The 25,601-nt window shown below is 46.3% G+C and overlaps 1 protein-coding gene across 1 annotated transcript in view; it reads left to right on the top strand.

Moving 5' to 3' along the window:
* KREMEN1 (kringle containing transmembrane protein 1) overlaps positions 1-25,601 on the top strand; it is a 403,359-nt gene that overhangs the window by 138,682 nt on the left and 239,076 nt on the right. The window contains exon 2 of the mRNA XM_069619171.1: positions 7,154-7,316. Within this exon, the coding sequence (XP_069475272.1) occupies positions 7,154-7,316 (163 nt within the window). The remainder of the gene's footprint in view (positions 1-7,153; positions 7,317-25,601) is intronic.

Below are 25,601 nucleotides of genomic sequence, written 5' to 3'. Positions count from 1 at the left end.
ACCCCTAAAGTGATCACGATTCTTGAGAAATCACCTGAGCTGATTTGCTCTGCCTCAAACTAACAGTAGCGCTCTTTCCAAACAAATACTCACACAATTGTAATCAACATCCAATCATTCAGTGACTTTACAGGCCTTTTCTGAAATGTGTCAATTCCTTTCTCTAAGCAGGGCCTGCAAGCTTTGGCTCTCCAGAAGCTTTGGACTTCAAATAATTCCAACCCTAGCCATCATAGTCAATGGAGGTATCATGGGAGTTGTAGTCCAGAATATCCGGAGAGTCAAGGGTTGTAGACTCCTGCTCTAAAGGATCTAAGACTTCAGAAAGGACCTGAGGACCCTGCTATCCAAAGAACATCTCACAATCACTGATCGCCCCACTCAACCCTACTTTACCCACTCCGGATATCACCCTTCCATGCTCACTCTATCCATCCCAGCTCCTCTGCTACCTCTGCATTCCACCTATAACCCATAGGGTACATCCCCTATGTAGAGTGCTCTGTTGCTGCCCAGCTAGGATCATGCTTTATAAATTCCACACAAAGATACATACATACGAGCTCACACAAAATCATCACAGTTGATTTTCATCATTAGCAGACAAGGCAGGTTTCATCGATACCCAGAAATGTTACCAACAGAAACCATAATATTCTTCTATGACATCTCCACGATGTGGTGCGTCAGTGAGAACCAACCATCCACATCTTTGCAAAAGTTCAAAGGCTGAAACATCATTTAAAGCATACAAACTTGCCTCTCAGAAAACATCCTTAGGTGTTCTTGATAGAGAGTTCCAATACTACAGATGTCGGCTACCTGTGTCTCTCCAGATGTTTAGGACTATGACTCCCATGATCACACACCATTGCTATTCTGACTCGTGCTGATTGGAGTTGTAGTCCAACAATCCTGGTGAGCCAACAGTTGCAGACCCCTGCTGTGCGAACACATGACATACCTAGCAGGTTATAACATTGATTTTGTGTTTTGAATTACTTCAATGTCTTGCTTGTCTATCTGTATTATAACAGAAATCATTAAGTAGCAACACACCCTCTGTTCCTAAAGGAATGAATGACCGGATAATATTGATTAGAAGAGAGGATAGATACACAGTGAAAATGTGTATTTGTATTTGCATTTTGTTTTGTAAAGTGTACTTATGAAAAGTCACACAAAGTGGTTCAGTGAACAGCAAGAAGATGGGTCATTCCCAAACACCCTGAAATTTAATAGTTGAAAGTAATAAATGCAAGAATGCTCAGTTTACTACTTAAACAAATTCTGAGTAAGGCCATTACATTCTGAGTTTGTACTGAAACATGACAACAACATACTGGGCCTCATTACACGGTAGCCGGTAAGGGATTACCGGCACCGGTAAGGGCACCGGTAATCCCTTACTGCCCTACTACGAGGTCCCTAAGCGGGTCCCTCCCATAACGCCTGGTTTTACCAGGCGTTATGGAAGGGACCCGCTAAGGGACTTCAGAGCTAATAACGGTACAGCAAATTGCGGTACCGTTATTAGCTCCTTCCCCATTCCCATTGAGCCCTATGGGGGCTCAAATGGGAATGGGGAATGGCTCCCGGAATGGGGACTTACCAGGTCCTCCAGGGTCGGAATGACCCGGTAAGCCCCTATTCCGGGAACACGGACCCGGAATGCGGTAAGGGGGTAGCCATGGCGCTAATAGCGCCATCGCTACTGCCTACCGTGTAATGAGGCCCACTGTCTTTATTGTTCAGAACGCTATTTGATATAGAAATCTATCTAAAAGCATAGCCTCATTGTTCAAATATGTCTGGCAATTTATATTACATGCACAAAAACATTCATAGAATCCTTTAAATGTGAGCACAAATGCTCTTGGCCGCATACCAGTTTGTCATTTATCCCAAGCATAGGCACATTGATTGTCTTATTATTTGTGAGGAATTCGACCATCCGCATAGAGGGCGTGGGTTCGCCTGCTCTTTTTAAAATGTTTTAAGTAAATGGATGATGGTAGACCTGCCTCAGGAAAATGTGTGGGGCTAATCCACTCACATTTTCCTATGCTCACACCACAACAAAAGCATAGACCTGTGTACTCCAACATGGATACAGCCTACAGGTACAATCTGCTCCTGCTATATTTAGTTGGAATATGACAGGAGAGGAGAGCACAATGTCATCCAAAGGAAGGTGGGGCTTCCCCCTGCCCTGGACAGCCTGATTAACTGACAAGGCCTCCATAGAACCGCCCTGCTCTTTTGTTAGCCCTGCAGCTGGTGGCAGCGATTAACATACCAGTAGAGGGTACTTCAAACAGGCCCCATGGGGCCTGGCTGCAGAGGATAACAAAGTAGACAGGAAACCCAACAAACCTTTCATACGTAACTGTGTCAACCTGAAGCCAGCTTCCGCCCCTCAGTATCATTGACAGTGAACTAAAATGTCTGAGTCTATTGTCTAATTCTGGTTATGACCTCACGCATACATAAAATTGTTGGTAGGGATCACAGGATTGCTTCACTATACTCACCAATCACTGTGTCCCATTTGGCATTAAGAGAGGACTGGAGCCCCTCTTTCAGGCAGATCATTCATCTGAAGACTTGACTTGAAGCACAAAGAAAAGCTCATCCTTGGACCCTGGCTGAAGGCACAGTCTGCCTTACAGCGCCAGTGCAAGAAGGCCAGGAACATCCAAAGAGAGAAGCAAGACCCCTCCCCTTAGCTTCTCCAAGGGAACAGATGGAGAAAAGAATTCAGAAGACCCTCCAGAACCGGTACCCAGACAGCGTACAACATGCCCTGCTAGGCTCTGCAGCAAGTTCCCTGGACAGGGAGTGCCAGATCTTCTCTGAACCCGAAACCAAGCACAAGACAGCTGCCCGCAACACACTCCCTAGCTGTGGTCTGTCTGCCTTAAAGGACAACGCAAGCCCATTGAAGAGGCATGGAAAAGTGCAATGACAAGCACTTGCTGCCTTCCACCTTAAAGGACATTCTCGAGCCAGTCGAGTTCCTCCATCCAGAACAGCCTGCAATGCCAACTGCCTTCAACCCTCAAGCTACTGTCATCAAGCCGCAGTTACTGAATGAACCAGAGATGTCCCGACCAGCGGTACACAGGGTTGGACTTGCCTCTAGGAAACTCTGGAGACTTCCTGGTAGGCTTCTGCACCCTGGGCCTCTTTTGTGTGGTATTTCCAAATGTTCCCACAGGAAAGGGATTGGGCATGCTAAAAATATGTAATATGGGGCCACTTTGAAAATTATTTCCAGGGCCTCTTTTGGTTCCCAGTTCACCCCTGGCGCAACAGAACTGCTGATCAGTTTTGAAACGATTCCTGACCCTGAGTCACCATGAAGGCCATCCTGCAGCCATTCGCCAAGCTTTGCTCGCCGAACCTTCTTGCCATGTGATACCTGCTGCTCATTCCCCCCTCGAACTCTGTCGCAGAAGCCTGAAAAGCGCCCTGAAGCTGACTCAACCCTGTCTAGCACCAAGAAAAACCACAGAAAGAGGTACATTGTGGTTTGTCCCCCTGGTCCTTCGCAGAAGGCCCCTGGATACATGTTAAGACCCTTTCTGCCTTTCTGCTGAATCCAAGAAGCTAAAAAAAACGAGTGTGGTTATTAACCGTACGGACTACCCTCCTGTCAGTATCCAGAGTGCATCCCCTTTCCTTCTTAGAAACTGTCTGTTCTCTGCATTCCTTTACAGGGTGAGTTGTATTTAGAAGTGTTATTAGATTGTCTGTTCTGATAATACAAAAGTAGATGTTTTGTCTACAACCTTGAGTGGAGTTGCCAACAACCAACAATCCACACCTTTTAGAGGAGATAAGCCTGCTGTTCCATCCATGTTGTAAAAAGTGGACATGGAGGTTTACGATTTTAATCGTATGCTTGTTTAATCCAATCTGTTTCGGATCCCTTCTGGTGTATTAGAGGTGTGGGGCTGATTGAAGATTTAGAAACCGATATTCATCCCATGACCACTGGTACCCCGGACTCTTATTATTATTATTATTTATAATTTTCAAGAGTCTTGCAAAGAACAATGTGGGCCCTTGCAGTTGCTTTGATGATCTCTGGCTCTTCTCCTCCATGTAGAGTTAACTCAGATTGTGGGTCAGTGCCACTGGGATTGTGGATGGTCACATTGGCACGCCATGTGTTTATGGACTGTTTGTACAGTTGGAAGGGTGTGACCGCTAGATCAGAGAGTAATGGTGCACTATTTCTTTTTCAATATGTTTTTATTATATTAAACAAGACATAGGCACCGTACATGGGTATGAAGTAAAACAAAGATAAGTATTCATTTTTACAATGGGCCTCATTACGACCCAGGCGGTAAGGGGTTAACAGCGCCGTAAAAGGTGTCGGCGCCGTTAAACCCTTATCGCCTAATTACGAGGTCCCTTTGCTGGTCCCGACCTTAACGGCTGGTTTTACCGGCCGTTAAGGAAGGAATCCGCAAAGGGACTTTCGAGGTAATTACGGTACCGCAATTTGCGGTACCGTAATTACCTCCTTCCCTATTCCCATTGAGCCCTATGGGGGCAAAAATGGGAATGGGGAAGGGCCAATGGTGAATGGGGAATTACCGCCCCGCCAACCTTGGAATGGGGCGGTAATTCTGCCATTCACCATGGCGGAGTTGGTAAAATACCGGCGTCAACCATGGCGCTAATAGCGCCATGTCTAACGCCAGGGTCGTAATGAGGCCCAATGTGTGCTGCCCCATGCGCCCCGTCCCTGCAATGTCCATAAATGTCTCCTTATTTCTTTCCACCACGCTTGCGGCCCAGGTCTGTACTTCTGCCTGGGCCGCCGCCTGGGGATTTTTCCGTTGGGGCGCAGCTATAGCACACTAGTGTGGCTCCCAGGACATGTTAGTTCGTAACTTTCTCCGGACTGTTCATAAACCCCCTCGATCGTTCCATGAAGTCATCTATTTTGAAGTCGATCTGTCCATGTCAGCTATGTGTACTGTGATATTCCTGAACTCAACACCACTATAAACTTAACTCCAAGAACTCTCCCCCTTTTTCTTCTCACCCCCAACCCCGCCCCCCCAAGGTCCCCATGTCTCACCCCACCCTTCCACTCCCAGGCGTTGTGTCGTGTCATCTCTCCTCGTGGCTCCCCTCTTCGATCTCTATGCGATTGCGAATAAAGGGTCTCTCCCATTCCAGCTAATTTCAGTTCCCCTTCCTCACCTCTTATGCCTGCAGCCTCCTGTGCATTTATGGCTGCATCAAATCCTGTGTGGAAGCTAGCTCATTCAACAACTGACCCCAGTTCACCGTCAGTGTATTTTCCCCTTCTGGGTCACTATGCTTGTTTAGGTATTCCACTTCAGCTATACCCCACCTCCGTACCTCATGCAATCATCGTTGCACTGATGGCCCAGCCCCTCTTTTCCATTCTATCGCAATCCGCCTTTTGGCCAGTATTAAAATGAGTTGTGCAATTTTATTATGATTTCTATACCTCTTTGCTCCGGTAGGAGACCCCACAGGCACACTTCATATGAGCCATCATAGGTGCCCCCTAGCAGGGCATTCATTCTACTCACCACCTTTCCTCAATACTCCACCACTAGTGGGCAGTCCCAGACCATGTGCCAAAAGCCAGCGTGTTCCCTCCCGCATCGCGTGCAAGCATGCAGCGCTGTGCGGTTCATCGAGTGTGTTCTCTGGGGTGTCAGATATACTCTGTGCAGGTAGTAGAATTGGGTGAGCTGGAACCGTGCATTCCTAGATGACTTCTTGACTTGCTCCCACATCCGTGCCCACTGTTCATCTGAGATGTGCACCCCTGCGTCCCTTTCCCATTTGTCTTTGATTGCCAGCTCCCCATGCCCCCTGGACACCTGCATTGAATTATACATTCTCGATACCCTGCCCCTGCCGTCCTCCAGAACTATAAGCGTCTGCATCACTGGGTGTTCTTCCGATTCCTTCGGTATACCCTCCTATAATATGGTGCACTATTAGACCAGGCGGGGCCCATCTTTTGAGGAAAGGTTAGTCAAGTCACTGTACCACTTGTAGCAGAATGACTCTTTGGAAAAGGGAAGTTACAAGTCTTTCCTCAACCACTTTCCTTCTCTTGAGATCTTAATAATGGCTTTCGCGCCCAGGGGTGTGTGTGGGGGCGTACATGGCCATTAATGGCCCACCAGCCCAGGCGACAGTAGGCCTGAGCGAAGCCATGTCCGCCCCTCAATGGAGCGTGAAAACCATTCGCACCCTGGGGTTTATCCAGGGTGCAAATGTTTTCTTTTTCCCCTCGGGAGATTTGTGCTGATTGTGCAACCAATCTCCTCAGGGGGTACAAAAATGAAAAAAAGATGTCCGTCGCCATAGGGAAAAGAGTCTAAGTCCCTTTTCAATTTCTATGGTAGTGGCTGGGATTGGAAAGAGCGTGGGGACCGGTGCTCAACTCTCCGGTCTCACAGGTAAGTTGGGAAGGGGTAACAGAGGGTAGAAGGGGTGTCGTTGGTTTTGGTGGTGGGGGTGGTAGGGAGGCAACAGGGTCAAATACCCTGTTGACTCCCCACATTAAAAAAAAAAAATGTGCCACCCAGTTAAGGGCCTCGGGTGGATGGAACAGCGAGCAGAGTATGTACATTCTCGCCTGCTGTTCCAGCACCCTGATTGGCTAATGGCCCTTCCCCGGGTGTGAACGCATTTTCTTGCCTGTACCCTCCTGTCCTGGACATAGATTTCAGGTACTACAATAGTGCATTGCTCTGTTCTCTAAGTACTATGCATTTAAGCACAAAGACATTTCGCAATGTACAGTGGCCCTTGAATTTGATCCCTCCCTTAACTGGAGGCCAGTGTAGAGCAGTGAAGGCTTGGACAATGTGTTGGCGCTTCAGGGTGTCTAATGTTACAATTCCACATGGAAAAGCATGTCAAGCGGACTATGAAATGATTTAGTCTAAGGAGTTATGTTACGTTATTGGGAGTTATACCACGCCCTGCTGCCATTTGCATGGTCTCCAGTTGAAATGATTGGCCGTCCGTCCCCTTGCTGCTCCTCCAGTTAGATAACAGCGTCTGGGGATACTGATTGAGCGTCCACTGCACTATTCCTTATGTCTGAGCTGCTATTTATATCTGTCTGTCTTTCCAGATTGCTACACGGCGAACGGTGCGGATTACCGAGGGAGTCAGAATCAAACATCTCCACAAGGGGGGAAGCCCTGCCTCTTCTGGAACGAGACATTTCAGCATCCTTACAACACCCTCAAATACCCCCACGGAGAAGGCGGCCTGGGAGAACACAACTACTGCAGGTAAGCGGCAGATCTAGGTGCAGCACCAGGATCAAGTGGAACATTCATGGCTCTGACTCCCTCTGCCTCCCAGTCCTGATTGGCTGATACTGAGATACTGTATGCTTTCCTATGTTTAGTGGTGATTTATGACCAGGCATGTGCAATGACCTATTTTTCCAATTGATACTTCCCTTCACGAACCCAGAAATGACAAGATTCCAAAATGGCAATCTGCTTTTCCATGTGTGATGTTAAGTTTCTTCTCCTTCATTAGTCCACATATCAATATCGTGTGTTTATCATGTGGATTTGCCTTGACACTATCAATTTACTATGAAAATGTACAGGCCCCATATGGAATACTGTATAGGTGGCTGAAGCCCCACTTGGTTCCACAAACGTAAATGCACAGCTCAGATGAGATGGAACTCAGGGAGGGATTATTCTCATTACCTTTCATCCCGCTCTCATAAGCATTGCACCGAAGTGTCAACACTTTAGCCACTTGTAACAGAGCGCCACTCCCCCCTAAAGGAACAACGTCATCTTCAATTCAGAAAGATATCGCAGCAGGCTGAATGCTTGCGGCTGAAATCCTGTGCTTGATCCACGGGTTCAAATCCCAGCAAGGCCAGCTCAACCTTCCATTTTTCCAATATCACCAAATGAGTACCAAATATGGTTCATTAATAATAATTGTATGTACAGAGCTCTGTTGAAAGTTCATTGTAAAAAACTCATTATTATTCATATAACGCTTAGCAGCAAAATTCAGTGGATTGCAGTATAAGTATTTAAAAAGGCAACTTTATTTTCTCTGATGAAGACAAGCGGTGTGGTCATGAAACCTGGTATATACACATGATTCTGATACCCTAATTTAGGTAATAACTCGTTTCTCTCCCTTATTTATATATTTATTTTTCATTTTTTTCATTTATAAAGTGCATGGTACGGTTCGTAATGTGCAAGAACAGGCATGTGATTACAGCATAGTAGTAGGAGGTCGAAGCATACTTTATCAAGCCAAACCTCACGGTACAGGGTTATTTTGGGCGTGCATAGCAGACAAGCATAGGTGACAAAATAGGTATGTGTGCATTGAAGAAGTATTTAAAATACTTAAGGAATTGGAGGCCCTGTGCCCTCAGGCCTCTATGATAGTTAAAGACAACACATGGTGTACGTCTATGAAGGACGCCTTAAACAATAAAGTCAAAACAATTCAGGCTTATATTAGCATAAAAACGAACCTACTGACAAGCAACTCTCAGACAAAAGCCCTACACAAAGTACAAAATAAACAACGTCCACTCCTCGATTATGCCCCGATCACGGAGATGGATTTGTCCAGTGGGCTGAACCGTCTCAAACCTACATCATGTAGAGGATATATCTGTCCCTCTAAAGTGGTCAAATTGTGTGCCACTCAATTGATCCCTTTGCTCACAAAGCTGGTTAACTCCTCCTTTAAAGAATGCTCAGTACCATCTTGCCTTAAGCAAACATGGATTTCCCCATTACTGAAAAAGCCTTCTCTGGATCCAGAGATTCCAATTAACAAGAGACCCATCTCAAACTCACCCATCTTGCTTAAGATCTTGGATCGGGTGGTGTATATTCAGGTGCAGGCACACTTTGAAAAATTACAGGTTTTAGGGAATAGACAGTCGGGCTTTCACAGGGCCCACAGTACAGAACTTGCACTGACGGAGCTTAAGACCAACATGCTGAACATTGTGGACAAGGGATTCACTGCCCTCCTCATGCTAATTGACCATTCCGCAGCGTTTGACTTGGTGGATCATACCTTGCTGGTCACCAGGCTTGTGCATTCTGCCAGTTTTTCCCCAGCAGCAGCCAAATGAATAGAATCCTTTCTGTCTGAACGAACTGCAAGGGTCTTTGTCTGTCGACAATGGGAGAGCAGATGACTTTCAGGTATGCTTAGGGGTGCCGCAGGGATCATGTCTGTCCCCGGTCATGTTGAACTTATTCATACTTCTGCTGTTTGACACTGAGTCCATCAATAGGGTCTACTCTTTGATCCAGTACTGGATGTTGGAGAACAATGTTGTGCTAAAGATTCCAACACGCAAGTAATGATTCTTGGGACAGCTACTCGCCTGCTGGAAGTTATCCCCAGCCTACAAGGAGGTGGTCATCGCTGGATGTATCATAACTCCCCTCTCGAAAGTGAAGACATTAGGGATGGTGAGTGATCAAGAACTGAACATGAGGGCTCATGTGTGCTCTCTGGTCTCGTCCACATCCTATTACCTTAAACTGCTCGTGCAGCTGAGACCTTTTTTGTCACAGGATAACTTTGCATCTATTGCCAGGGCCATTATCTGTGTCAAATTGGACTATGGGGCCAGTCTGCTGCAGGGTATAGGGAAAGGAGAAATCATGCGCCTTCAAATGATCCAAAATAACGCGGTCAGAACAGTAAAGGGGCTGAAGAAGCGTGAACATGTCTCAGATGCCATGAAAGAACTTCACTGGCTACCTATAGCCAGCAGAGTCACTTTCTGCCTGTTGTGTATTACACAAAAATGCCTTTATGGTCTAAGCCCAGCCTACCTCTCTAATCGCCTTGCATGGCTGCCAGCTAGGAGGACATTCAGATCAAACAGTGTGGGGGTACTCAGCACACCATGGCCCAAACTGGTAGGGGTCAATCAGGGGTAATTTCTCTATGCTGCCCCTAAGAGTTGGAATGCGCTGCCTCTCGATTTGAGGCTATGCCAATCGTTTTCTACTTTGAAGAAGGACTTTAAAACCAGGCTGTTTGGATCAATTCCAGGTAAACCTTACTGCTGCACTCGGGCCCGGCTCGATCTAAGGGCCTACCCTTGTTCCTAGGAACAGTCTCTTCTGTTTATCTGTTATGATTGTATGTTGTACATCCTGTTGGAGCTAGTATGCCCTCGGGCCTGTGACATGCGCTTCATAAGCATAAATAAATATATAAATTGACTGAAAAAGCCTCACCTCATGGTGCAAGGGCTACATCAGGCATGCAGACGAGCAAAAGTGACAAAATAAGTATGTGTACATCGACTGGCAAAGCCTCAGCTCATGGTTTGGGAGGCTACATCAAGGCATGCAGACAAGCAAAAGTGACAAAACTGGAGTGTGTGCAATGACTGGCAAAGCCTTTCCTTATGGTACGGGGGCTGCATCAGGTGTGCAGACAAGTAAAAGGGGCAACATAGGTATGTGTACATCGACTGGCAAAGTCTCACCTTATGGTACTGGTGGCTACATCAGGCATGCAGACATGCAAAAGTGCCAAAATATGTTTGTGTGTGCAATGACTGGCAAAGCCTCACCTCATGGTACGGGGGCTGCATCAGGCGTGCAAAAAAGCAAAAGTGACGAAATAGGTGTGTGTACATAGATTGGCAAATATTCACCTCATGGCAAGGGAGGTGGATTGGTTATTATGTAGATACAAGTTAGCATGTTCCATTGATCACTATACCAGGACAAGGGAGGTAGTCATCTGCAGCATAGAGTGAGTGTCCAGGTGAGTGAGTCTAATTACAAGCCCTATTACCAGGTCCAAGTCCATCAAACCAGGAAAAGCAAAGGTGAGTTTGTGATTCATCTCATGCAACTGGGAAAGCCTCTCCCTGAGAGGCCACAGGCTACATCAGTTGCACTAGGACTTGGCGGTAAATCCTGTCAAGGTAGAGTAAAAGCAAAAAATATGGATGCATCACGCTTGCTGTAGCATGCAACTGAATGAGGCATCAGCGGTCACTTGCAGGGCATTAGGGTGGATGCAAGTGGATAGATATTATGGTAATAAAGTTAACTCTAGTTGGGCAGAAAGTCAGCATTGTCCAGTATGTTGCAGAGGGTATGAGGACAGGGTAGAAGCTAAAGAATAAGTAGGCAGTAGACGGGCGGGTCAGAGGAGCAGCCCTCCTTACCTTGCTTTGCAAAGGTCATAGTGGGAGGCATCACATCCGGTCGACTCTTCATGCATGTGGACGGTGTATTAACGATGCTGGAAGGGGTGTACATCTGAAGATTAGTTCTGTAGCGCTGTATGCCCCTGGACAGGCCCAGAGCGTGGTTGAGTACGACCCTTAAAGGGGGCCCTTTGAGGGGTCTGGCTTTGCCTGCCAGCTCCCTGCACAGGAAACACATAACAAGGGCCTCAGCCAATCCACCTTCTGCAGAGGCAGAATCTCAGACAATTAAAGACTCACAAATCATGTAGCCACCACGGTGGCCATCATGGTACTTGCAAACACGATGCCGCAGTGCAGGGAATAGAGAACAAAGCCCAGCAAGGGCTTACCTGAGCCAGGGTACGAGGCCAAGGAGATCTTCAGTGTACAGGATTGTAAAGCACTGTCCAGACCGGGGTTGAGTACGACCCTTAAAGGGGGCCCTTGGATGGGGCCGGCTTTGCCTGCCTGCTCCTTGCACAGGGAAGACAAACAATATTGTCTTCATTGTTCTATGTGAGCCTGTGTGCTTTTTAATTTAGCACGTGCTACTGTTTCGCCCTTTCTTGCGCTTTCGCAAGGCACTTTTTTTACTTCGAACAGTGTGCCAATTTGAATCAAATTTTACATTTTATGCATGCATTTCTTTGTTATGACACACAAATATGTTATTTTTCTCTCAATCAATTAGAGGTTTTTTCCTTTGTTGTTGTTCCTGAGTGAGCAAACGTCTGTGGTTCTTAAGTATCGAGTGATAGTACAATGGTTTGGGGTCCGGATTAGTGGTCGGATTGTTGCGACTGCATGCAATCCATCTTCTGGCATATGCCAATCTTGTCTGTAGTTGCGTATATCATACCCTTCTGGGTGTGTTTTGGCTGGTCCTGTATTCAGGTCTCGTCCGCTTGTGGTTCCGTTGGTTGTTGCCAGTGTACTATCACTCGATACTTAAAAACCACAGAAGTTTGCTCACCAACCACTCCAACTCATTGCTTGAAAACGCAATTGACTCCTTAGCCCCTCTCAAAGCATGAAAAGCTAAAAACACCAGTCACTGCAACACCTCATTCACCACTGACCTCTGTGCAATCCGTGCAAATAAAAGAGCAGCTGCAGCCACCTGGCAGAAAGTCCCTACAACAGCTAATAAAGCCCTTTTCTGAAATATAGCCCTCCAGTACAAGCACACCATTCACGCCACCAAAGCTTCTACCTACAATGAGAGAATAGCTAAGGTCTCCTCAAGTTATCAAGAACTATTCATAATCCTCTGGGAGCTAGAAGCCCCTGCCTCCCCCCTTCTACCTTGGTGAAAGATAACCTCTGATGCACCAATGTCCAAGGTGCCCTCATTGGGAAAATCACACAACTACAATTCAAAATCAGCAGCAAGCTTACCAGCATAACCAAGACCCGGCTTCCTAACACCCAGCCCGGCTCACTAGTCCACATTGCTCCTTTCAAGATCCAACCCACCTTGGTTCCTGACCTGGCTGCCATAACCAAAGGGCTTAAACCCTCCAGATACAAAGGCGACATCTGCCCAGCTTCCATTGTATAGGAATGCGCAGAACCGCTAGTTCCTCTCATCATCGCCATTATCAACGCCTCCTGTACTGTACCCGACTCCCTCAAATAGTCCTGGTTTCTCCACTACCAACTACTGGCCCATAACCACCATCCCTTTCCTTTTGAAAATTATTGACTGAGTCGCCTACCTCCAAATTCAAGACTTCCTCGAATCCCACCAGATCGTGAGCCTACAGCAATCCTGTTTCTGCCCCAAACATGGATCCGAAACAGCCCTCTTGGACCTTTAAAACCAACTTGATGATGCCGTGGATGCTGGCAACCTCTCTCTTCTTTTACTCCTGTGCCTCTCGGTCACCTTCAACCTAGTTGACCATCGGACACTCTGGCACCATCTCACTTTCTCTGCCCACTTTTCCTCCAGAAGCAGCCAAACCAGAAACGGCCAAATGAATCTAAGCCTTCCTGGCCAACAGAACCTCCAGAGTCTTCGCTGGTGATACAGCAGCCTTATCCTCCCCAATCGTCTATGGTGTCCCACAAGACTCCTGAGTCTCACCCACTCTCTATGACGTGTACACAAAGCCTCTATTTGACCACCTTGACTCTTTTGTTATTACTTACACAAACCATGCCAACACCCAAATTGTCACTCCCCTTTCCAGTAACCATACTCAGGACACCCTCAAATTAAATACCATCTATGAAATGATCAAAAATTGTGTGGCCTCACAAAGCCTCTGTCTGAATGATGAGAAAACAGAACTGCTTCTCATCGGATCCCCTGCCCATCTCACCAAACTTGACACAGCCTTCAGTCACTTCAGTATTGATGGCCACTGTATCCCGATTGCCACATCTGTAAAAACCTTGGGTGTCTAATTGTATGCATATCTCACAAGGACTCACCAGGTCAATCATATTGCCTCCACTTCAGCCTATGCCACGAAACTCATCACCGGAAGCAAACCTTTCCTTTCCACTGAAAATAGCCTCACGATCGCACGGGCCATTATCCTGTCAAAGGCTACTGTAACACACTGCTCTGCTGCACCTCTGAGAAACACTTAAACTACAATTCATACAAAATAACACACTCCATGTCACGTTAGACCTGAATAAGTATCACAACATCTCTGATGACACTTAAACTACAATTCATACAAAATAACACACTCCATGTCACGTTAGACCTGAATAAGTATCACAACATCTCTGATGCCAGAAGGTCTGCTCACTGGCTCCCTGTCCGAGAAAGAATCATGTTCATAATACTTTTTTATCAGCCACCACTGTGTGTCAAACAATGCACCATCGTACGTGGCCCTCAGAACGAACAGACACGTGCCCACCAGATCCTTTCGATCCACGCACAATCATTGCCTCGGCATACCCAGATTTAAGCGCAAAAGAGCTTGTGGATCCAGCTTTCTGGTTCGTACTGCCTTCTTCTGGAACAACCTTGGTCTTCCCTTGCGCGGGGAGCCTTCCTTCCACCTGTTCAGGGAAAAATCTCATAACGCACCTGTTTAACTAATTACACTGTACCTATTTGTCAGCCAACATTACTTCAACACCTTGAGAACTAAGCGTAATGTACCTGTCCTGACTACACACCCTGTAACCGCGCCTAGATGCACATGGGCTTTGCGTGCTACTATAAATGCAGGAATAAAATAAAATAAATAAAATGGGCGGAAATGATCTCCTAAACTTTAACTATTTATAGTGCCTCCGCCCTCATCATTTCAATGGGAAAGCCGGGGCAACCCAATTAAATCTATCATCAATCGAGGATCTAGTCAAAGACTTACATAAGATGATGCCAGAGTCTGCATATATTTCACAACTGCAAATAATAGATGATACAGCCATCATTTATTGAACTATAACATATTCCAGAGCAGCCTCATAGCATACTAGTTGCACAGATCCGTATAAAACAGCAGATTTCAGATTATATAGAATTTGGTGCTACACGTAGTTAACCTGGTAGCTGCCACCTTTAGAAGCCTGACGCCCATTACAAGGAGAACATACATTGGTAAGTAAACACAGGCTCTACTCCGATTCGTAGCAGAATGTTTACAGAAATGACACTGTGCTGTAGAAGCATCAGGGCTGAATAATGTCACTGTGCTGTAGAAGCATCAGGGCTGAATAATGTCACTGTGCTGTAGAAGCATCAGGGCTGAATAATGTCACTGTGCTGTAGAAGCATCAGGGCTGAATAATGTCACTGTGCTGTAGAAGCATCAGGGCTGAATAATGTTTTAATAGGCAGTATTCACCCATGCCTGTGGGCGGTGGGCGTTAGTACTCAAGGAGTTCATGCTTTATTTCACTTGTATGAATGCACTGCAATGCGCCAGTAAGTCAGTGTCATGGCATGCCTCTTCTGATTAAAGATGGTGCACAAAGTGATGGCGCACAGCAGGTTGTGATCGGAGGGGCGATGAACCCATTTGTTTCTTGGAGAATGGGGTGGATGGATATTAGCTGAGGATGAGGAGGAACAGGGGAGGCACCCGAGGAGTTGATAGAAGTAGTAGCTTAGTTTGAGGCAAGGACGTAATCATCCCTTATTTTCATCTCTCCACCATCAGGAACTAACATTGAGACATGTTTCTTCATTCCCTTAACAGCACTCTTCTCAATTTTTGTGAACTATTATAATACATGTTTTCGGCGTCATGATACGACCAAATGCATGCAATATCACCATCATTGGTTATAGATCTTTGTTCGTCAGCTTTGGCTGTGCAGGTCTTTTCCCTGCAGTGTTTGTGGCAAAACTCTTTCCTTTGCTTCCTTTCCCCTGTCCTCCTTCTTAAAAGGTAGGTGGGTCCCCTTTTCACTGCATTTGCCCAACTCTCATATCGTTTTTCATCGATGGGGGGTCTCCCCTTTGCCCTGTCGCAACCTGCTGTCCCACACTTCCGAATCTAGTCGCTGCTGTTGCCTGCCTTTTGTTGCTTGGTTCACCATCAACCTTTTAGTTGCATCGTGCCATCTTGGTTACACCTGCCATCCTACTCCGCCTTACTCGCTCATTCCCTGCCTGCTCCCCGACTAGGACCCTTATACCCCAGCAAACACACACACAACCTTTGCATCACGGTAAAGACCCAAGATGCAAAGCATTGCATTAAAGACCTGCGCTTTGAAGACGCACCACTTCATCAACATACATGAGCTGAACCTGTGCCATCTGGTCAACATACATGTCCTTGTTAACAGTTCTTTGGTTTACGTTTGTCCACGATTTGTTTGTTGGAATATTTTCTTTGTGAACAGAAGTCTCAAGAGACACACGAGTGTAGAGAACTGCAAATTAAAGTGTACAAACCTTGGGTAGATTGCAAATGACAATAAAGAAAACTACTAGAAAGAAGAGAGAGGTAAGGAGAAAAAAAATCCGAACGCATTTTTTTCAGGTTTTATTTTTTCAGGTTTTATTTTAGTTTCGTATAGAAAAAAAAGTTTGTTTTAAAAAGAAAAAAAATGCATTCGAAACTTTTTTCCAGATGCTTTTGTGTCGAAACGTTTGTATTTAGAAACTGTCGAAAAAATCACTATAAACCAGAAATAATAATTATCAGGAGCGAGAAGGAGTAAGACGAAGGAAGGAGGAGGTTGGAGTGAAAAATGCTAACCCGTAGTCAAAATATCCTTCACTATAGATATGTCTACCTGCATATCCGGAAAGTTAATTGTCTGTATTGTTTACATTATGGTCACTGTCATCTCAACACGTGCTTTGGGAAGAACATTGGTCCAGGTATTGCACCTATGGAGCCCGCGTCATTTCACAGCTTGTGCATTCTCCCTATTCAACACATGCTGCTTGTGCTGTCAATTGAATTTGACATTGCATGTTCGACCGGGCATATCAGTTGATATTCGTATTAGTCTTCCAATCAGGCATCATCATCAGTATTGGTACAATCCTCGTTATGTCTTGTAATGTGGAAATGGGAACACTAGGCCCCAGTGGCTACAAAGCCGGGTGCAAAATGCAACCGCAGTAGCAACACCTTCTGAGGATGGATAGTTATGTTGCAACCCAACTCTTCTGTCCAAAAGCCCTGCATCAAACACCAGGTGCAGAACCCACGCGTAATGTTTCTTTATCCACCCACAACTATGTCCATTCAATCTTGGCCCTGCACGTGCATAAAAGGTTCCATATAGAAAAGATAGAGTGAGGATGATCGAAAAATAGAGGCTGAGCGACTGAAACTGTTATTTATGTATCTCCACTCTCGTATCTTTTCCAGTACCCAACATCCAGCGTGACCCATCTCATCCTCCCTGATTATTCTCAAACATTAATTTTGGTAAAGCCCCACTCAGACACTTGTATATTTGGACACTGAGACCAATCCTTCGTCATATCTTTTACTGTGCAGGACCAAGGCGGAGAAATATAATGGGCCTCATTATAACCCAGGCGGGACGGGGTTAACGGCGCTGGTAAAGGTCCCAGCGCCATCAACCCCGTCCCGCATGATTACGAGGTCCCCTCGCGGGACCCGGTCTGCACATCTGGTTTTCACCAGGCGTGCAGAGCGGGTCCCGCAAGGGGAGGAGGGAGCAAACAACGGGCCGCTCGTAATCTGCCCGTTGTTTGCTCCCTCGCCCATTCCCATTCAGCCCTATGGGGGCTGAAATGGGAATGGGGAAGGTCCGGGTCCGGGTTCCTAGAAGGAGGAATTACCGGGCCCTCCGAACTCGGAATGGCCCGGTAATTCCTCATTCTGGGAACCCAGACCCAGACGCGATTTCGGCGGCAGCCATGCCGCCAATAGCAGCATGGCTACCGCCGAGGTTGTAATGAGGCCCAATGACAGAGACCTTTCATGGATACAGGTCTTCTCTCAGGTGCAAAGGTGTTGAAAAATGATTTCCACCCTCACACTGATCTATTATGTTTGCACCTTTGCATTTCAAGTCTTTCCAGTGGAATGTTATTTTACCAATGTTATTCACTTTGTGAAAGTGGAGTGATTATATCTTCCAAGTGCCCCTTTGGGTCTACTTAGTTCTCAGAGGGAGACTTTGGATCTCATTAAGAGTCTAGCAGTAGTGATAACAAAGGCAGTATTTGTAAATACGCCCTGTTTTACCGTTCCACCTGATTTAGGGTAGGGGCACCTAAACCCAATAAAATGACCTGCTTGAGAATGGAGCTAAAACAGGTGGTAACTGTGGGTTAATGGTTGCCAATATTATCACATGTGGTAATACGGTCTATCCCCAATGAAGTTCAGTGGGACTCCAAAAATAGGGAGTAACTCTAACTCTAAATCGGTTGGTAATTGATATTTACCACCCGTGGTTAAGGTAATAGGTACAAGAGATAACCCCCAAACTCGTAATGAGGACCTGAGTATCTTTTCCTAGCCCTCAGAATTCTAAAAATGTCACACCTTATGGTAGTGTTCTGGTGCTACCTTTTGCTTTGGTGGCAGAATTATGGCACAGTGAATGGCTGCCCCGGAAGTCATACTTTCATCAATACTACTGTCTCTGCTAAAAAGCTCTCATCTCCCTATAGGATGTTCAATCATTCTCTTGGGAGGCTCATGTATTTTCCAGGCATGTCCTGTCCCCAGCTCTAGAAATGGTGTGGAGCTTCCTCCCCACACTACACAGAAGAGGACTGAGAAGGATCCTTCCATCTGAGGCTTTGTGCAGACACACTTCCAGACTCTCCAGGTTGTCATCATGTGGATCAACTGCATCACTTTTGAACTCTGATTCTGTCACGATCTCGCTCAAGAACCAAACACCAAAATTCAACAGCCTCTGGGAGGACTGCCATTTGTTTGCGCATCTGCCGAGATGTTTCTTCTCCAGGCAATCAGCCCCTACCAAAGTCACACTGGCGTGCGGCCTAACTGAGCCAGACCCACAATGCATTTCTCTCAAAGAGTGGTGTAGAGCTGAGGCCAATGTCAGGCAGCACCTGCTCACTGTAACATGGGGGGTTCACTGTTAAGTCACCAGAAACCCTCTGACTCCCAAGTATGTTCCAAGAACAGTGGTTTACACTCAAGAGGACAGAAGAGCTGCTGAGTAACCCCAGCTAATGTGTTATTAGGCGTTACATAATCATTGTGTATGTGCATCTTATATCAGTTCTGTTGAGTCAATGTAAGCATTGCTAGTCCTTGTCATCCTCACTGTAGCCCACCCGGCCCATCCCAATATGTGATAGCAGGGGAGGCATTTATCAGAGTTCAGGAACTTGTTTCGCACTCAGCTGAAGTTTAGGTAGATTATTTGACACTTACAATGTAATGGCAGGGCAGATGACCGAGACAGAATTGTGACATTTCTGACACATGTGCAAAATTGGATGAACCTCAACAAACTTTGGCTAAACCATTCCAACAAAGGGATACTTCTGCTTTCAGAATCAGCCCCAACCGCTCTTCATTTATACTGGCCACCTCAGTGGATCCGAAACACTTGCCTTTACAGAATGTAGAGAATCTAGCTGTAATTATTGATGCTGACTTGACGTAAGGGTCTCAAATTAAACCAGGCACAAAGTCTGCCTTCCACGATTTATAGCAACGTCACTGAATCCTGACAAGAATGACCACACCTCACAAGAACTCATTCCTGGATGTCATCAGATCACAATCCTCTCTACACTGGACTTCCAGCAAACATCACCCACAAACTCTGGGGAGTCCAGAACTTTACAATTCAGATGATCCAGCTATCAAGTCGTTGCACTGGCTCTTGATTAGGGAATGATTCCAACACATGACCTTATGCTGACCCCACATGAAAGGGCACCGGCATACCTTTCCAAGCTAGTGCACCCTAATCAGTGGCCAGATGCCTATGGCCCTCCTTCATGAACTTACTAGCCATTCAAAAAGTCATAACTTGCAAGGCACCAACCTCTGTAACTCCTTCCTCTCCATCCTAGATACGAAAAGAGCCATTTCCTCATCTGGACTCACCTACACATAGGTATTTGTGGCTGATAGTGCCTTTTTCTAAATCTGCATTGCAGCCTCTCTAGTCCAAGGGGCAACCGAAGAGGATCTGAATGCTGAATGCTGTTTTAATCTGCCTTTATATGGACCAACCACTTACCACCAATTTATTTACCTCACCCTCACCGCTGTTTAGCCAATACGTGGCACTTCTTGCCCACCTCATTGCCGCTCTCTGCCCCAACTTTCAGTGCTATGTGGATGACACTCAGCTCATTTTCAGGCACCCTTCCGCCACCTCTTCTGTTTCTCTCATCTCTGACTGCCTGTCCACTATCCTGGAGTGGACAGCCACAATCTCTGCCTTAATGCCAGTAAAACTGAGATTCTCCTCATCAGCACACCTGCTCCCTCCTTTTCTGTCGCTCACTGGCTGGCCTCTCTTGGCCCTCTTCCTTCTCCCACCTGTGAGGCCAAAAACCTTGGGGTCATCTTCGACTCCACTCTCTCCTTCTCTGCTCACTTCTCTGACGTCTCTAAGAAGTCACACTACCAGCTGCACCTCCTCAGAGGTATTCTTCCTTTCCTCTCCTTCCCCCAGAAGCTCACTGTCTCCAGAGCTCTGGTTCTCTCTAGGCTGGACTACTGCAACAGCCTCTTTCTAAATCTTCCTGCTTCTACTCTCCGCCCTCTGCAACTCATTCAGAACAGGACTGCAAGACTTGCCGTGGCCTCAAGTCCAGGGATCGTATCCCTCCAGGACTGAAATCTCTGCACTGGCTCCCAGTGGCTGCAAGGATTAAGTTCAAAACCCTCTGTATTGTCCACGAGGCCTTCTGGGGCCTGGGGCCTCAATACCTCCAAATCTCTCTTCCTAAATATCTTCCTTCTCGAGCTCTTCGCTCATCCGCCTCCAACTCCCTCAGGGTCAGTCGCTTCTCCAAGCAACGAGTTGGTGGTAGATCTCTTTCATCGGCTGGGTCCTACCTCTGGAACAGCCTCCCTGCCTCCCTGAAATATGAGGCAAACCATCTCCGGCTCCAGAAGCACCTCAGGACCTTACTCTTTGCTTCTGCTTTCTATCCTCCTCTCCCATGCTGAACTCCTGACTGAAACTGCACTGGCCAAACGGCTACCCTCTGTTCTTGGGCCCAGGTGCCTTCCCCCGCCAGCTGCACACCTGCACTGCCTCCCTGGTAACCCCTGGACTTGGGGTCTGTTTCTGTATCCCTCAGTCCCCACCAGCTCTTCACACTTTATGTCTGCACTTAATCCTGCACTTGCCACTATTTGGCCACACTTTTCCGTACTGTTTTATTTATTCTTTACTTTTGATCCTAAGTATTGCACTGCCCCCTTTCCCTCCCCCGCACTTACCCTCTCCCCCCTCCCCTGCACTATCTCAATGTCACCTGGCCTAGTAAGATCGTTGTCTTTGTCTTACCTCTGTTCACCCTTCCCTGCCTCGTCGCGCCTTGAAACACTTGTATATAGGCGCGTTATAAATGCCATATCATATCATTTCATACCCTGGGTCATTATTTAAACTTGCTGCTCTTCCCGTGTAGAACTCTGGAGCTTCTGCAATGTGGTATGAGCACTATATAAACCCCCCAAAATAAATAAATACACATTTCTGCTGTTGTCTTATCACACATGAATTTTCTGTTTATTTGTCTTGGTTATCACGCCAGGCCGGGATCATGGGTAAGGTGCCTGAAGCAGCATTTCATCGGGGCAACTTTTTCATGTCTCATCTTTGTTACGTCAATATCCCTGTGAATATTTTCAGATTACACATTTTTTTTCTTTTGTTTTACCTCAAGCATATCTACATGCCTGGAGTCTGTACACATTGTGTATTGAAAATTGGTATTTTTAATGAACCTATTCATCTTTTCTAATGAGGGCATGGTGCAGGGATAAAAAGTAGTGGAGTGTAGCCAAGCATCTTAATTGCATGATTTGGGAGCAGACATTCTTCAAGCACTGCCAGTACCATCATTCACTGCCTGTGCTATTATGTACATAATTATGATTAAGTATATGAATATATAATCTAAACCAATTAAGTGAGAGGAAGAGAGAATACCACTCCACCAGGTCATATGCCTTCCCATCATGAACTGTTACTTCCATCCACTAATTGTTCACCCAGAATAGTAATTGTGATGAATTGTCATCTGGGAAGGGTGTGAAAGCCCTGGCTGTTTTTATTTTATTAAATAATAAAACGATGCAGGTTATTCCATTTCTGAAAGGGAAATCTGCTAATCAGATCCCCCTTAAATAAACTCCATGCCAAAAGCCTATTGAGAACTTGTGCCCTGCTGCATCAGTATCCTGATTCACAGCACCTGCTCTACCAGTGGCACAGAGCAGGCTCTGAGGCCACAGGTGCCCTCTTAACTGCTGCATTGGCACCCAAGTCTCTGCAGTGCCGGGACACGGCATTTAAAATATGCACCCCTGTTCCAAACACAACATAATCCTGAAGATGATTTCCTGGTGGCACATACTACTGCAAATATATGCCATACTTGAATTAGGCTATGGTGGCCAGGATCTCTCAGCGTTATCCCATCCACATTACATTTATATTCCGCATGTGGTAGCCCTGTGGGTCCTGTTCAGCTGTGGAAGGGGTATGTGTATTCCCCACGACAGTCTGGCCTGTGCCCTACAGGCACGAAGGTAGCCTGGTGGGGTCACTCTCTTTGTTCCTTTACTCTGGAGCTTCTGCAATGTGGTATGAGCACTATATAAACCCCCCAAAATAAATAAATACACATTTCTGCTGTTGTCTTATCACACATGAATTTTCTGTTTATTTGTCTTGGTTATCACTCCAGGCCGGGATCATGGGTAAGGTGCCTGAGGCAGCATTTCATCGGGGCAACTTTTTCATGTCTCATCTTTGTTACGTCAATATCCCTGTGAATATTTTCAGATTACACATTTTTTTCTTTTGTTTTACCTCAAGCATATCTATATGCCTGGAGTCTACATGCCGATAACACCCTTCTCCCTGGGACAGCTACTCTACAAGACACTGGCCTTAGAGCAGAAACCAAGAGGCACCCCATTCACAGAGAGCCAGGCCTCACACCAGGGTGCCACATTTCTAAATTTCCTTTATCTTATTTAGAATGAAAGGGTTGGGATTAGTACCCAAAGACAGATCCGTACTGTTTTGGGAGGGTTCTGCCATCTTGATTCTCTCTGCCTCTTTTTCTCTTTCCTACCCTCCACTTCCTCTGGAGCAAAGCATTTTGGGTGTGACATTAGAGGGACAAAATCCATACATTCCAAGAGCAGGGATTGCATCCATAAAGCGGGCAAGCTTTAGTCCAATCACCTGGGGCTTTTGCCTGTAAATAAAGGGGTCTCCCACCACTTCTTTGAATCATCTGGACTCATCTTGAGCCATCCTGAAGATGTTGTTGGACTCTGCTGGGAGAACTGTCTTCTCTAAAACCCTCCAGTTGTGAGTTGGAGGAAGGTGTTCCAATGGCAAACTAACCACCCCAAGGGACCATTGGGGGTGAACATTGTTGCTGGACCATAAGCCTGCCTCTCTGCCAGCAACCCTGTGCATAGAACCGAACTGCTCTGCAGATCCCCAAAGGTGTGTGCCAGCCTTCCCTGTGTTTGGGAACCTGAGAAATGGACTAACATTGAGCCCGGAGTAGGACTCACAGCACCTGGAAGCCAGAACAGCCGAGATCCCTATTGTGAAAAACAACCGCTTTAAACCATCTTTCGAGCGTGCCTCAACCCTGAGTGATCCAGCAGGAGCCACCAATGCTGCCCTTTGGTGTCCAGTGTTCTTTGAGCCACCATCCACCGTTCACTCTCATTTGCTGCCTCACCACACCAGCAAAAGCACATTGTGGCCCCAGCTCGAACTACTAAGTACTGCTGCCTTGCCTTGCTGGAGTCGTCATCCAAAATGCCAGCTTCTCCACAACCAGTTTGTGGAGTCGACCAACCCGACCCTGGTGTTCAACAAACTGCGATCTCAGAACCTTTGCATCAAACCACCTCACCTGCACAGCTTGGTACCAGCGCTACCGTCACCAATCCTTGACCGCAGAACCAGACCTGGTAACCACCTGATCTGCACAGCTTGAGTAGACGCTTCAAGACCGGAGCTCCCCTTTGGTTCGACCCCACCTCAATGCCAACTTGCCACTGGACCATTGCGACTGACACATCTGTGACCCAAACAAACACCACAGTAGAGGCCGAGAAGCCTGGTTCCACGCTGTCGAACCCCCATGACATTTGAAGACGGTATTTGAAAGATATCTGTCCCCTTGGTACATCTTTGAGCCCTAGAGACTGGCTAAGTCATGTTTATCACTTTTTTCAACTTGAAGAAATATCCTTTTGAACAATGTCATCTTTTGAATGCCTTTCTACCCTTGTCTAATGACCCAGAGTGCTGCATCTATTCTATCTACGCATAAACTGTGTTTCTTCTAGAGGGGTAGATTTTTACAGTGTTTCTAGTTAATGACACTCCTCTCCTGCTGCTCTCCCATTCTCTCCTTCTTGTGTTGTATCTCCTCTCCATCTCTCCACCTCTGTCTCTCCTCTCCTTCACATTCTACATCTTGCCCCCTTACTGCCTCTTGCCTCTCTTCGCCACCTATTCGTTGCTCTTTCACTCTTGATTTGTCTCTTCTCTTTGGTTCCATTAAAGTTTCCTCTCGCTCTCATTTGTTGTTTCCGCTTTTCATTCTGTCACTTCTTTTAGTCCATCCTCCACCCTGCCTGTTCTCTATCCCTGTTCTGTCTCCTGACCCTTTTCTGCTTGTGTTCTCTCTTCTTTCTCTCATTCCCTTTCTCTCTCCTTTCAATTTTATTTCCTCCTCCTCTTCTTTCAGTTATCTCGCCATCCTGTCTGTGCAGCCCTCTTTCTCTGACTCTCTCTCTCTCTCTCTGTCTCTTGTTCTATCATCTCTTGTTTTTGTCCAGCAAACCCCATCTCTCTCATTCTGTCCAACTCTCGCATTGTCTGTCCTCTCCATCCCTCCACGTCTGTCTTTTGTCTCTCTCTCTCTCTCTCTCTCTCTCTCTCTCTCTCTCTCACTCTCTCTTTCTCAATTGCCAATATTTCTCTTTTGCCCTTCAGTATGGCTATTTTAGTTTAATTCCCTTTCTGCCACTTCTCTCATTCTTATCTGTCTCTCCAATCATTTATCTTTTCTGAATAATATTTATACTTCATCCTCTGGTCAGATCTATCCCTGTCATGACTGTCTGTGTATGTCAATTTCCTTCTGTCTCCCTCTGTCGCTATCTCTCGGTCTCTCTGTCTCTCTGTCTCTCTCTCGTTCTGTATCTCTTTCTCTCTCTGATAATCTATCTATCCCTCTCTCTCACTATTCCCCTCTTCCTTCATTCTGGTCTCCTTCACCTGTTTTCTCTCCATTGCCCTCTGCCCGTCCCTCTTATCCCGTGTTTCTCACATTCTTTCTCTATTATTTTACTCTTTATTTCTCACACTCTTGAATGTTTTCTGTTCTCTCACACATGCGTTTCTATGCTCTGCTTTTCTCGTTCTCTACTCCTCCTCTCCAGTTCTGACACTCTCTTTCTATCCCCTGTTTTCAGGCAGTACACTTTTGTTTGTTCCAATTCTCCGGCTGTTCTCTCCAGGCAGCCGCTCCACTTATCTCTGGTGCGTGGAGGGGGTCTAAGACCCCATTCAAAATCATACTGCTATTCCAAATCAGATATCCTATATCTTAATAATGGTACCGGTGAGCGTTCCCAGCTATCTCATAGTAACATTTAAGTAAATGCTATTGCTAACTCTCAATATTCAGTAGGGGCAAACA

This window comes from Ambystoma mexicanum, chromosome 10 (assembly GCF_040938575.1).
Source record: "Ambystoma mexicanum isolate Mex_15411 chromosome 10, UKY_AmexF1_1, whole genome shotgun sequence".
Classification (NCBI taxonomy): Eukaryota; Metazoa; Chordata; class Amphibia; order Caudata; family Ambystomatidae; genus Ambystoma; species Ambystoma mexicanum.
Note: the sequence above shows the minus strand (reverse complement) of the source record. Positions and strands in the feature narration are given on the sequence as shown.